Source organism: Chelonoidis abingdonii, chromosome 11 (genome assembly GCF_003597395.2).
Source record: "Chelonoidis abingdonii isolate Lonesome George chromosome 11, CheloAbing_2.0, whole genome shotgun sequence".
Taxonomy (NCBI): domain Eukaryota; kingdom Metazoa; phylum Chordata; order Testudines; family Testudinidae; genus Chelonoidis; species Chelonoidis abingdonii.
The window spans coordinates 43,085,222-43,099,704 of NC_133779.1; the positions used below are offsets into that span (position 1 = coordinate 43,085,222).

Consider the following 14,483-nt stretch of genomic DNA (forward strand, 5'->3'; position numbering starts at 1 on the left):
CCGGGGGCGGGGGCGGGGACGGGGACGCGGCGGGGGGAACCAGGAGGCGGCGGCCAGAGGCACCGGGGCGCCAGGACCGGGAGCCGGGAGCTGAAGCTGTACTCGCCGGAACAAAGGCTCCTGCCCGTCCGGGCTCGGGCTGCAGGGAGCGCGCCGTGGCCTGGGGCTCCGGAGCTAGCAGCCCTGGGGGAAGGAGCCGCTCCCCGGAGCGCCATGCCCCTCAAGGAGCCCGGCTGCGCCTGGTGGATTCTCCTGTCCCTCTGCAGCTTGTGCGCGGCTCAGCCTCCGGAGAGCCAGTAAGTACCGGCCTGGGGCAGTGCCCCACCACGTCCAGGTCACCGGGTAGAGACCCCAGGTCTGCAGCCTGGCTCTGGGGCATCGCTCCCTGCCGCTGGCATGTGGGGGAGCCCCCTAAGTTCTCAAGGCAATGCCACCCCTTTCTCCGAGCAGGAGTCATAGCACCTCCACCTTTTCCTTTCCCCAACACGGAGCAGACCCTGCAGGTAAGGAGGGGGGAGGTGTGTAGATGGAGAAACCTTTAAACCCGTGTAAGGAGCTGTTAAGTGATGGCTCACAACACAAATAGCCCTAAATCGATTAATGCAACATTCTCTTCCCAGTAACCTCAGACAGGGTCGCAAACTGGAGGAATATGCCGGAGGAAACAAATATATTTGATAGTTAATCATCATACAACCGGTCTCTGCAAAAATCCAAATTCTGGAGGGGGTGCGTAATACTTGTTTGGAATGTCTTAAACACAACCTTAGGGAGCATTTATGTACAAATACTTGTTTAATGCAATGGTATGAATATGGAATGTTAAATATGAGCTTTGATCTTCTAACCAGTTATTGTAATAGTTTGAGGTACTGTTAGTTTCCCTGGAAGGAGGTGTTTACTGGAAGAACATGTGAAACTCTCTTGCCTGGAAAATCATCTGAGGAGTTTTTGTTTGGTGTTAACTTCTGTGAAAATCTTCTCATCTACTTTATAGAAACTGAGTACACAGTTAGTTCCTATGCATTATTTTTGTTTAGCTTAATTTTTATTGAGGTTTGCTTTGTTTTATTACGTTGGTTTGTTACCAGTCCACACTGAATAGCTGCTTTAACTAGATGCCATGAAGACTTCCTATTTTCTCTTGCTTACTAGAAAATATTTCACATCCTGCCAGTTCCTGCCAAGTTTTAGTGTAACCCCCTGGCAGAGCCGTTAGTCAAAAGTTCTTGCATGATCTGTCAGGTTACCATCAGAAGTATCCAAGCTAAACCATTTAATTTTCAAGTACAACACTATTAAATGACTTAATTTAAATACCACATCAACAAGCTGATATTCCAGAAAAAAAGTTAAGAGTTGCTTAAAACAGTGTGGATACATGTGTTTCATATACATTACTGCAGACCAATACTTATGTGACAGTTAAAAGTATGCAGTATTTTTGTAGCCTTGTCGGTCCCAGGATATTAGAGAGACAAGGTAGGTGAGGTAATATCTTTTATTGGACCAGCTTCTCTCCCCAACAGAAGTTGGTCCAATAAAAGTTTGAAAGTAATGATTTAGTACTGGATGCAAATGAATTTTTCTCTCTCCTCCAAATAGATTGGCTGTGTTTTCCTAACCAAGGATATGCAGATTAGGTAGCAATCTGGTGATTTTTTAAACTTGCGTCCACAGGACGTTTATTCTCAAATTCTTTAAGTTCTAAGTATCCAGTGCAATCTGACTGAACTACCATAGAGAGCTGAACTTATGTTGGGTGTAATGGGATCTCCATGGCAATGAGGCCTGCTGAGAGAGAAACACTGGGTTGGAATTTGCTAAAAGGTGACTTGGGGGCTGTAAAACACCATCAACCTCATCCCACAGTGATAATTAATCATGGACTAAAGTGACCCAACTGCTGGAACCAAAGTGAGGCAAGTGGCTGAAATATGTTTTAAAGTGTATGACATGAAAAATTATCTTATAAAAAAATTCCATTTGGGGGGGAAAGAAGCAGAAAGATGTATGATGTCATAAAGAGGATATAAATGTATTGCTTACAGTATCATACGCCAAAGATATTGGAGACTAATGCAAGAGACTATAGTGCATTCAGTCTATAAATTTATGGCATGGTGTCATTCAGTATGGGAAGATCATAAGCTTTCCCATCGTAACTGTACACAAGATTTTATTATGTATGGTTATGAAGTCTTTCAGGGCAGTTTTAAAAGTGAAAGTGGGACCATTAGAATACTTCTTCCAAAGCTGTGATTTTTGAAAATTAAACAATAAAAATTGGTAACACATTGTTCAAGATGTAGCCATTTAAACAGAAACTGAATGACGAGCAGAACTAGGAATGTGACCTCAGATCTCCTGACTCCCATTTCTAAGCTTTTACCACTAACTTCTGCTTCCTCTTTTAAAGCAGGGGGTTTGGGAAGAGGCAGAGATGGGGAAAATTAAGGCCAAGGTTTTCAGAAATGGCTGATGATTTTGTATTCCTCAATTTTGTAGGTGCCCAACTTAATATACCTCAACTGAGCCTGACATTCAGAAAGTGTTGAAGCACCCACTTTCTGAAAATCAGGTTTCTCTGAGGTATGTTAAGTTTGGCACCCAAAATAGTCACTTTTAAAAATTTTGTCTACAGTGCTTAAATACAGGACATTATATATAATGCTAAACTGGAGGGCTCTGACTGGTGTCACCAAATCCTTCAGTGTGTATCAGCCTTTTCATTTACAGCAGACTGTACTTAACTGTTTATGTTAGTATGTATAATTAGGACGTCAATACTAGTACACTACAGTTGAGTTGTATCAGTAATTTAGGCTCCTATTCGAGGCACTGTGACTGCAGTTCTATAAATGTGAATATATCTGATAAAGTACAGTTGAGAAACAGCTATATATTGTTGTGATACAGAATAATGTAGCTTAGAGCTGGTTTCAAAGTACTATAAAGTTTAATTAGTACAATACTTATTTTTATTGATACTTAGTATCCTATGTATAAGCCAAAGATACAAGTCACACTTTCTGTAAATTGCTGCTGCAATTTAAAGCTAACGCTTGTTGCTTTATTTGTTCTATTGCTGTTTGTCATATAGAATTCTTTAGGTAGCATGCTGATATAAACTGACTTCACAGTATCTCTTTGAAAATGAGCATTAACTAATGTACACATATCAGGAACTGCTATCTTGTTTATTAGTGAGGTCCAAGAGAAATGGTGCCCAAAGTGTGAACATGTAAAGTGTTCTACAAATTGGCTGGGAAGCTGCTCTCATAATTAATATGAAGATTTGATCTTCAAAGACTACAAAACTCCTGTGATGATGGCCCACCTCTCCTCATTGGACCAAGATGGAACATTACGGTCACTTTTTTTTTTTTAAGTAGATGAAGCCAGTGAAGATAGTCAGACTGCAGTCTGGTCCATTTTATGCGTATTAGGTTGAGTCCCAGGCCCCTGGCATGTTGCCAATGTGGCTGTCCTGGAGGCAGACTCTAGGTGACTGTATTACAGGATATTTTCCCTTTTCTTTATGTTAATATTTTAAATAGTTTCATTCTGTTTGGCACCTTGGTCACCTCACACTTTGTTGCTGTTTTCACTGACTATCCACTTCCAACCTTATCCCCCAGGGGCTATTTGATAGCAGCACCTTCTGTTTTCCGATCAGGCGTAGAGGAAGCTGTTAGTGTGACCATCTTTAACTCAATCAAGGAAACAACAGTCCAGATTCAGCTAGTGGTCAAAGGAGAAACAGTGGCACGAGGCCATGGAGCTGTTCTGGGTAAGTTCTCATTTATGGGAAACTGAGTAAGAGCTAGTGTACAAGCCAAAGTGCTATGGGGAGCTCTTTAGCATCTTTTAAAGAATGGCTTCTAATAACACTGAAGCTGGAACCATAATAATTTGTAAACCATTTATTGGTGCAGAATGTTCCCAGCTTTGATTGCACTGGCTTGACTCTGGTTCATGGTTGTCTGAAATGATCAACACTGATGCCTTTGAAACAGTAAGATACACGGAGAACTTAAATGAAGGTGATGCACTAGTATTCAAGTGGTCAGGTGGACATCTAGATTCCCATTGGAAGCCTGAGCTTTCTCATTGAAGCAACGATATGTAGGATAAGAGAATAAGGTTGAATTTGAGGAAGAATATGACATCTCTGCAAAAACATCAGAATTCTTCTAGCCCTGAATCTGAACTTAGTGGGGAGGCAAATTCTCCCCCTTCAAGATCCATCATGGAGACTTTCTTATTCATTATAGAGAGAGGTGATAACTTTGGTGCAACTAGATACCCTTTAGGATTGAAAATCAAATCCATCTTTCCTGTCTGGGAAGACAAAAGGGGCTTTGACTATGTCTCACTTAGCACATTTGTTACAGTGTAAAACAAATTACACTGGTGAAAATGGTGCTCAGCAGTGCTACCAATGATGGAAGCTGTAAAGTAGACTGGACTCAGACAATCAACAGTATTTTTTACCATTATGGTTAACACTGTTCTGTGCAAAGCTCAGGAGAAGCATTGATGCTGTGATCTTAATGACCGCCTACTAACTGAGGAAATCTCTGAAGTCTACCTTCTGGGTTCATAAGCTTTGAATAAAACAGCTCCTGAGCTGGGATAAAGAAGAGTGATCCAGAGGTGGTTGGGTCTGGCAGGGCCTGTAATTTTATGGGCTGTGGCTGGCTCCATGAAAGGAGAGAACGAGATTTTGGTGGGCCTAAGAGTGTTCCTAGTCATCTTAGTTGGCTTTTATATGGGTAACTTTATTACAACTAATGGGTACTACATGCATAAATCCCTCACTCATCAGTAAGAGAAGTCATGATCCATAGAAAAACTCTCCTTTAAAATAGGTTTCATTTCCTTAAGGGAATGTCTCTGGTTTTATATTTCTCCTTCTCCCCTTGCAAATTGGATCACTCTTATTTTAGGTCGCAGGTTAGCAAATAGCTGGGCTGGGCTGGCTACATAGATGGGTGTGGTATTTGTACATGTGGGTGATACATGCTAAACAGAAATCTTAGCTATGGTAAGATACAGCAACCAAAGTAGACTTTATGGGAGTCTAATGAGGATGATTCAAGTCACAGGAAAGGCCAAAGATCTCTTTGTCAGGAAAATATTCTAGTAAGCTTGTTTGTGGCCAACCCCCAACCTTTGTTGCGTACTCTAACCATAGAGCACTTTGCAGTTTACTCTGAGAAAAAGTTATGAATTAACATACCCAGTCAGGCCAAGTTTATAGTGAAGAGGCCAGCTGTATATAGTTTCCTTCCTCCCACCTCTGCTGCTGGTTTTGCACAGTGCAGAAAAAATTATTTCCGCTAAATCAAACCATTATCAGGGGACCTGTCAGTTGGAGGCATCATGACAGTTTCCCTCCTCTGAGTCCTACTTGACTTAGAAGTAAGTGCTTTAACTCAGAAAGAATAACACAATGCCATAACTCACTCTCTCTCTCTTTTTCTCTGTCAGATAAAGGGACAATCAAGCTTAAGGTGAGTGTCAAGTGTTATTCATATAGTGTTGGGGAGAGAGAATATTCTAAGACTACTAGATAATTAGCAGCCAGAGAAAATGAGAATCAATTTAGGGATGAATTAATAGCCTTGGTTTGTGCAGCTTTCAGGATTATGTTTCATATGAACTATATATGCAAGAGTCGAGCAATTTATATGGGTGATTGCTCAATAACAAATTCATGACTAGGTTATTTTATAGATGTGGTGCTGTATAGGATATATAACTGACAAGGAATACAGGATGTACACAGAAGTCCTCAAAACGTGTCGAGAAATTACTGGATATCCACTGGAAATCATTCCAGTAATAACGTTCCTACTGATCTTCTGTTGCTACATAGACTCTTTCCCGGATTTGTCCAGGTTTTAACTTCTGGCATGGGTAATATTGCAACACAACCGAGAGTGAATAAAATACAGCCATGTTAACTTTGGCTGCACTAGAAACATGGGGAAGTTACCTTTATGAGGTAAAATAATCATCATGCTTAATTTAAATGCAACTAAGGCAGAAAACTCTGTTAAAACAAAAAAAAAATCATTATACACCTATATGAGGAGATGATGAGTTTTAAATAAATAGAGGAACATCTGATCTTCATTCAAATGTCTAGGACATTGGGATTTAAGTCTGTGTCTTTTACATAATCAGGACATCCTGGGGCTGATTTCCCCCCTGCTCTGCATGTTGCATAAATCATTTACCCCTGTGCCAAGTGAGCATTAAATGCTGCCAAATTAAAGTTCACCACTTACTTGCATTGGAGGTAGTAGTTTTACACCCACTTGGAACAGGGGTAAATGACAATAGAGGTGCTAGGCAGGCCCTTAGTATGTCATGTTTGCAAGATGGTCTCCTTTTACTTCCATGCTGATATCAAGTATGTTTGTGTTTTCCAGGCTTCTGAAATATTGGATATAAATTAAATAATAATAAAACCAAGCCATATGTATTTTTAAGTGCCTCCAAAACCTTTGGTTCCACAAGAGGTGTTTAAATGTGCTAATCTGGTATATAATGTGATCATGATTTTCTCTGAATGTTTACTACTGCTGCTGTGACAAAGTAGGAGTAGGAATGAAAGGCAAAGTGGTGTATTAACATATTGGATCTAACTGTTTTATGCAGGACTTATTTTGGGGTAGTTATCTCCAATGGCAGATGGAGGATGGAGAACAAATCTTGCAGTAATTGAATTGTGACATGTTTCTGGAATATTGGCAATACATCACTTTTAAGAAGCTTGTAGAGCTGTGGGGTCTGGATAATTCATTGGATTAGTCGCTATAACTGTGTGATCCAGACCAGAATAAATCCAGATCATCCCTGAGTATTAATAGTATAATAGAAATCTAGAGTTGGAAGGGACCCTTGCGAGATTATCTAGTCCCGCCTCCTGTGCTGCAGCAGGACCAAACTATGCCTAAACCACTCCAACAAGTGTTTGTCCAACCTGTCCTTAAAAAACTCCAGTGATGGGAATTCTACAGTTCTCTTGGAAGTCTGTTCCAGAGCTTAACTACCCTTATTGTTAACGTTTTTCCTAATATTATTGGTGAACTGCAGTAATTTTTGTTGCAGTTCAGCACATTTGGAGTTTCTCTTTCATATGCAGTGCTGTATTACTGCATGTGAATGTAAGCACTTTACTGTTGCAGCAGACCTAAGTGTTTCATAGGAAGACCTATGATGTGTTGCTGCAACAGAGCATGGGTACCTTCACTACATCCACAACACTATAATTGGTTTACAAGTAAATCAAAGCCTTTGATTTGCCATGTGGTCAACCATCTTGATGGCAATCTGTCAGGATTGTTTGGAAGTTGCTTCATATCCATAAGCAGTTTGGTTGCCCTTTTCTGCACCTTTTCCATTTCCAATACATCTTATTTGAGATGAAGCGACCAGAACTGCACACGTTATTCAGGGAGGGAAGTAGCATGGATGTATATAGTGGCATTAAGATATTTTTAGTCTTGTTATCTATTGAGAGGATATTTTCAGAGAGCTATCCATGATGACTCCAAGATCTCTTTCTTGAATGGTAACAGCTAATATAGACCCCATCATTTTGTATGTATAGTTGGGATTTTTTTTCAAATACGCACTTATCAACATTGATATTCATCTGCCATTTTGTTGCTCAGTTACCAAATTGCTTCCTATCTTTTAACCACTTTTTGATCCATAAAAGGACCTTCCCTTTTATCCCATGACTGCCTATTTTGCTTAAGAGTGTTTGGTGAGAGACCTTGTCAAAGGCTTTCTGAAAGTCCAAGTACACGATATCTACTGGATCATCCTTGTCCACCTGACAGAAGGATAATAGATTGGTGAGGCATGATTTCCCTTTACAAAAAACATGTTGACTCTTCTCCAAAATGTATCTTGTTCATCTGTATGCCTGATAATTCTGTTCTTCATTATGGTTTCAACCAATTTGCCTGGTACTAAAGTTAGGCTTACTGGCCTGTAATTGCCAGGATCACCTCTGGAGCCTTTTTTTAAAAATAGGCAATACATTAGCTACCTTCCAGTCATCTGGTACAAAGATTGATTTAAGAGAGAAGTTACATTCCACAGTTAGTAGTTCTGCAATTTCATATTTGAGTTTCTTCAGAACTCTTGGGTGAATACCATTTGGTACTGGTGACTTATTGCTGTTTAATTTATCCATTTATTCCACAATCTCCTCTACTGACACCATAGTCTGGGACAGTGCTTCAGATTTGTCACCTAAAAAGAATGGCTCCAGTCTGGGAATTTCCCCCATAACCTTTGCTTTTCCACAATGGCCTTGTCTTCCTTGAGTGCTCATTTAGCATCTCTATTGTCCAGTAGCCCCATTGGCTGTTTAGCAGGCTTTCTGCTTCTGATGTACTTAAAAAAATTTTGCTGATAGTTTTTGTGTCTTTAGCTAGTTGCTCTTCAAATTATTATGTGGCCGCCTTATTATACTTTTAAACTTAGCTTGCGACAGTTTATGCTCCTTTCTATTGTCCTCACTAGGATTTGACTTCCAATTTTAAAAGGATGCCTTTTTGCCTCTAATTACTTCTTTTATTCTGCTGTTGAGCTATGATACCATTTTTTTTTTTCGGTCCTCTTAAAAAAAAAAAGGGTTATACATTTAGTTTGAGCTTCTGTTATGGTCTTTTAAAATTGTCTTCATGCAGTTTGTAGGCATTTCATCTTTGTGAGTGATCTTTTCAATTTCTGTTTAACTAGCTTCCTCATTTTTGTATAGTTCTCCTTTTTGATGTTCATTGCTATTGTGGTGGGTTTATTTCACCCTACGTGGTTGTTAAATTTATTTACAATATGTTTGCTGTTATCAGCTGATATTGTTTGCTGATTCAGCTGTATTCACCTCTTGGACCAGATCCTGTGCTCCACTTAGGACTAAATCAAGAATTGCCACTCCACTTGTGGGTTTCAGGACTACCTGCTTCAAGAAGCAGTCATTTATGATGTCTAGATATTTTATCTCTGCATCCCTTCCTGAAGTGCCATATACTCAGTCAATATGAGGATAGTTGAAATCCCCTATTATTATTGGATTTTTTGCCTTTGTATCTTCTCTAATCTCTATGACCATTTCACAGTCACTGTCACCATCTTGGTCAGGTGGTTGATAGTATATTCCTACTGCTATGCTCTTTTTGGTCATACCCCAAGGTTTGTTGTTCCTGTTCTGCAGTTTGCCTGTGACTGATATTCATGGTGTTCTGTCCAGTGTTTAAATTGTACTTGGGAATCCAGTTTCAGAAGAAGTCTGAGACATTTCTTCTTCTTTTTTGTGTAGTCAATGTACTTATCCAAATGCACTTCTCCATTAGCACCTGTCCTTTCATAGCAAGAAGACATAATGCGAGGGGAACTATAGATAATATCCATAGTTAGAGAAGCCTCTGTAGACTTGTTCACCCAAAGCTTGCAGCTCACTATTGAATATGATCTGCAGTCATTACTGATTTCATACTTTGATAAAGGCAGTGTATTGCCTCTGTGATGGGGCAAGGCCAGATGGCTACAGTAAAGTACTGAGGAACAGGTATGTTAGCCCCAGGCTAAACAAATCCCTAGTACCCTGGTAACCAAATGGCAGTTGCTCCAGGTTAATCAAGGCACCTGGAGCCAATTAAGATCTTTCTAGAAGGCAGTAGAGATAGCTACGTTAATTAGAACACCTGCAGCCAATCAAGGCAGGCTAATCAGGGCACCTGGGTTTAAAAAGGAGCTCACTCCAGTCAGGCAGGGAGGAGCCAGAGGAGAAGGAGCGTGTGTGAGGAGCTGGGAGCAAGAAGGCAAGGAGCTGAGAGTGAGAGAGTGTACTGCTGGAGGATTGAGGAGGACAAGCGTTATCAGACACCAGGAGGAAGGTCCTGTGGTGAGGATAAAGAAGGTGTTTGGAGGAGGCCATGGGGAAGTAGCCCAGGGAGTTGTAACTGTCATGCAGCTGTTACAGGAGGCACTATAGACAGCTGCAATCCACAGGGCCCTGGGCTGGAACCCGGAGTTGAGGGTGGGCCCAGGTTCCCCCCAAACCTCGCAACTCCTGATTAGACACAGGAGGAGTTGACCCAGACTGTGGGTTCCACCAGAGGGGAAGATCACTGAGGTGAGCAAATCCGCCAATAAGCTCAGGACCCACCAAGGTAAAGGAGGAATTTTGTCACACTCCTTTTCACTTTTAAATTGTCTTGAACTGGTATCATAATGTCACTCTGACAGATTTTTTAATATTTGTGTTTTCATCTAAAGATAGTTGGTTGTCGTGTATTTGGGTTGTATGTTTGAAACAAAGGGATAATTTTAAATGGAGTGAGTGTGCAAATGTGGGTCATTTCTTTCAGTAATGCCATATACTTTACAATATGCTTAATTATTTCCCTATGTAAAAAACTTGAGGTATATCCCAGAGCATTAGCAAGCATCCAAATAATCTCTCAATTTCTGAGGAGCATAAAATGTTTAACTTGGTTGTGTGGCTGAGTCTCACTCTTTTATATGTAATCACTTTCATCTGTGGTGAGTGTGAAACTCCTGTAACCCTTCTATCAAGTGGTGTCGACAGAAACAAGGGCTGGTTTCAATATCTAGTGGTTCCTCTTAACGTTACAAAACAGGTCTGGCTTTTGAACCTCCACCCAGAAATCTGGGAAAACCAAACACCACCACTAGGTGCCTCTGAGAGGCAATTCTTGCCTACTCGCAAGTACTGAGTCTGTGTATAATAAAAGAAAACTTATTAAAAGGGAGAAGGAACTCAGCATTAATTTGGGAAAACACCATAACAATATTTCAAAAGTATGCAAACCGCAAGCTCACGCTCACCCCACAGTATCTTGGGGAGTAGTCCTTTGCTTCCGTTTTCCATCTTATGATGTTGAAGTCTGATGGGTGAATGATCCTTTAACACACCACTCCCCTTTTCCTCTGCTGCACCCACTCACAGTTGGTTGTTTGAAGTAAAAATCCCAGAATTCAGGGTTTGTTCACAGGGGTTCACTTCCCTGAAAGGGGGTTGAGCAATGTTACTTCTTCCTGCTGTTGTTGTCTCTGCCATCTTTGCTGCTACTCATCACTGTCTCTGTCATCGCTTGCTGCTGCTCTCTGCTTGCCACTTGCTACTGCCTCTAGCCGCAATGCAGTGTTCTTGTGTTCCACCCTAGACAGCTCTTAGTGATTTCACCAACTTGTTACTTGAGGAAACTTGTTATTGCTGTAGCCTCTGCATTGTTTTTTGTTGCACTCTGTCCTCTTCTACCCATTCATCAGTGATTTCAGTTCTAATGATCTCTGAGCAGACACAGGAACTCTATTTGACTCTGATCAGTTCTGTGTTTAAATGTCAGAAGTAAAGGATCTAATGGTATTTAGGACACTTTTTAAACAGAGTCTATACTCTCAAGTAGTAACACCTGTCCCCAACCGCTCTGACTTTCACTTGAATTTGGCATCACTCCCCCCTGCTTAGCAAGTGACATTAAGTGAAGGTGACTCCTCAGTTAGGGCATGTAAGTATACTTCTGCTGCCTGTTAGGGATAATAATATTTAATTACCGCTGTCTTCAAGACTAAAGTGAATTTTAACCCAAAACAGCCAAAATTGATCACTTTGGGAAAGCGGGTCTGTCTGCTGATCACCTTGGCACAGTAAATGTGTCTGTGCAAATACTGTCTGCTCCTGAGGTCTTTTCCTCCAATTCATTAATAGATGGCATGGGAGAACTCATTCAGACCATGAATTACACTCCCTTCCCACAATCTAAATGCATTTGCCCTGCGTTTGATCGGGACAGCAGTGATGGCCAGCCACATTTCAGGGGACACTGAGGCAAAACTAGTAAATACTGCTCCCCAAAAAAGCCTGACTTGACCTTGCAAATAGTAATTATGTCATTGAATAAAATAGTCTCTCATCTCTGTACCAAATGTGTGAAACAAATACTAAAATTGTTTCTGGATAACAAAATAATGACACAGAGGACCTGAGAAATATGATTTTTTTTCATAGTTGCACATTGGGACCCCATTCTACTAAACACTATTTATTACATAGTTAGAGACAGTGTCTGCCACAAAGTGCTTACAATCTAAATAGACAAAATAGACAAAGAGTGGGAGAAAGGAATTACTGTTTCCACAATTTACAGATAGGACAAGTCACTGAGTCTATGCCTTAGTTCCCTAAGTCACAGAGAGGGTCATCCAATGCCTTGACCAAAAGACCATCCTTCCTCTCCCAGCTTTAAAATATCAAGGTTTAGGTTTTGTTTCTTTATGAATAAATTGTTTTTGCAAGGTCTGATGTCTTCTGAAATCCATACATTTCCTGCTGTCTCCTCTAAAGTCTTGTTGCTTCCTCAATCCAGTGTATCTCATTTGGGCTTTGTCTTGCTATTCTGCATTAATCTGTTTCCTTTAGGGCAGATTTTTCTTTCCAAACTCAAATTATCCTTGATATGCTGAGGAAATTCAGATTTATTAGACTTTCTGTCTGATTTTGGGGGTATGGTGGTAGTGCTTTAGCAAGGAAAATGGCAACCTATCTTAAATATAGAGAAGTCCAAAGCCACCTGAATTGGTCTTTGATGTCATTGATTATCATTCCTTTTGACACAGTTTCCTTTTATGGACCATGATTATTCCTTCAACAATTGCTAAGAGGTTTATTTGAATGGTGGGATATCCTTTACCTTAGTTTATCTTGTTAGGAGTACGTGCGGTCTGTAGTGAAGCACTGATTTTTATTGCTGAAAGGGTAGTGGTGGAGTTCAGTGCTAGAATCTCTAGATTGGCAGCAGCTGGCTTCTTCAACTCAATTTATTTTTAGGGTTCACTTATTTATTCTGGCCTTTGGTGATGGGTTGCCATCTGCCTTGACTTTCCCACTGACAGCAATAGCAGTTCTGTTTGTGGATCCATGTTCAGCATGCTGTAGCTTTATTAGTCAAATGTGCTGGCCAGAAATAGAATAGAAATGTAGGGCAGGAAGCAGGGCCAGCTCTAGGGGTTTTGCCGCCCCAAGCAGCCAAAAAAAAAAAAAAAAAAAGCCACGATGGCTATCTGCGGCAATTCAGCGGTAGGTCCTTCGCTCTGACCAGGAGTGAGAGACCCACCGCTGAATAGTTGGACCTGCCGCCCCTCTCCGGAGTGGCCGCCCCAAGCACGTGCTTGCTAAGCTGGTGCCTGGAGCCGGCGCTGACAGGAAGGGACCCTAAGAGGTTATCAAGTCCAGCCCCATGGACTGAAGCAAGACCAAAAATACCCAGACCATCCTTGCCAGGTGTTTCTCCAGTCTATTCTTAAAAACCTCCAATGACAGGGATTCCACAACTTCCCTTGGAAGCCTATTCCAGAGTTTAACTAACCTTATAGTTAGAATGTTTTTCCTAATATTAAATCTAAATCTCCCTTGCTGCACGTTAACTCCTTTTCTTCTTGTCCTACCTTCAGTGGATATGGAGAACAATTGATCACCATTCTCTTTATAATAGCCCTTAATGTATTTGAAGACTTTTATGAAGTTCCCCATTGTCTTCTTTTCTCAAGACTAAACATGCCCAGTTTTTTTAGCTTTTTCTCACAGGTCAGGTATTCTAAAAAGTTTGATCATTTTTGATGTTCTCCTCTGGTCTGTCTCCAATTTATCCACCTCTTTCATAAAGTGTGGTGCCCAGAATTGAACATAATACTCCAGCTGAGGCCTCACCAGTGTTGAGTAAAGTGGAACAATTACCTCTTGAATCTTGCACAAGACATTCCTGTTAATACGCCCCAGAATGCAGTAAGTAATGTTAATGCACAATGTAGTATGTTAACATTTTATAGTGTGTGTGTGTGTGTGTGTGTGTGTGTGTGTGTGTGTGTGTATATATATATATACACACACACACACACACATTTTAAATACACCCCAGAATGATATTAGCCTTTCTTTCAACTACATCACATTGCTGACATGTAGCGCAGAACCAGGCAAGGTCATGGTGGTGTTATGAGTCACTTGAAAAAGTAAAATAATAAAATTGTCCCATTGTACTCAAACTCTGTTCAGTTCTCCTATTAAGAACATAAGAAGTGTTCTTCCTTTCTGATCACTGCTGGGTCCCAAGATGTGTTAACACCAACCATAGAATCTGGCCATGTATGATAAGGAAAGGGTGTGCTCTTCAAATGTCTTCAGAGATGGTCTCTAGTGCACATGTGACCTTACTTGTATTTACCTGCTCTATTGGGTCACTTCTTTCCCTTTATCCTGCTCCTGGAAGTTGCACACCATTATAATGGGCTTTTTTAAAAACATCAATGTAACCCTAATTTTAAGAACAGGGTAAAGATCTTAAACCAGGGGTTCTCAAACTGGGAGTCAGGACCCCTCAGGGGGTCGTGAGATTATTACATGGGGGATCGCGAGCCTCCACCCCAAGCCT

General features: G+C 40.8%; 1 protein-coding gene across 1 annotated transcript in view; it reads left to right on the forward strand.

Moving 5' to 3' along the window:
- LOC116826200 (C3 and PZP-like alpha-2-macroglobulin domain-containing protein 8) overlaps positions 1–14,483 on the forward strand; it is a 166,580-nt gene that overhangs the window by 45,073 nt on the left and 107,024 nt on the right. Inside the window, 2 exon segments of the mRNA XM_032782775.2 lie at positions 3,642–3,793; positions 5,497–5,519. Coding sequence (XP_032638666.1) covers positions 3,642–3,793; positions 5,497–5,519 — 175 coding nt within the window.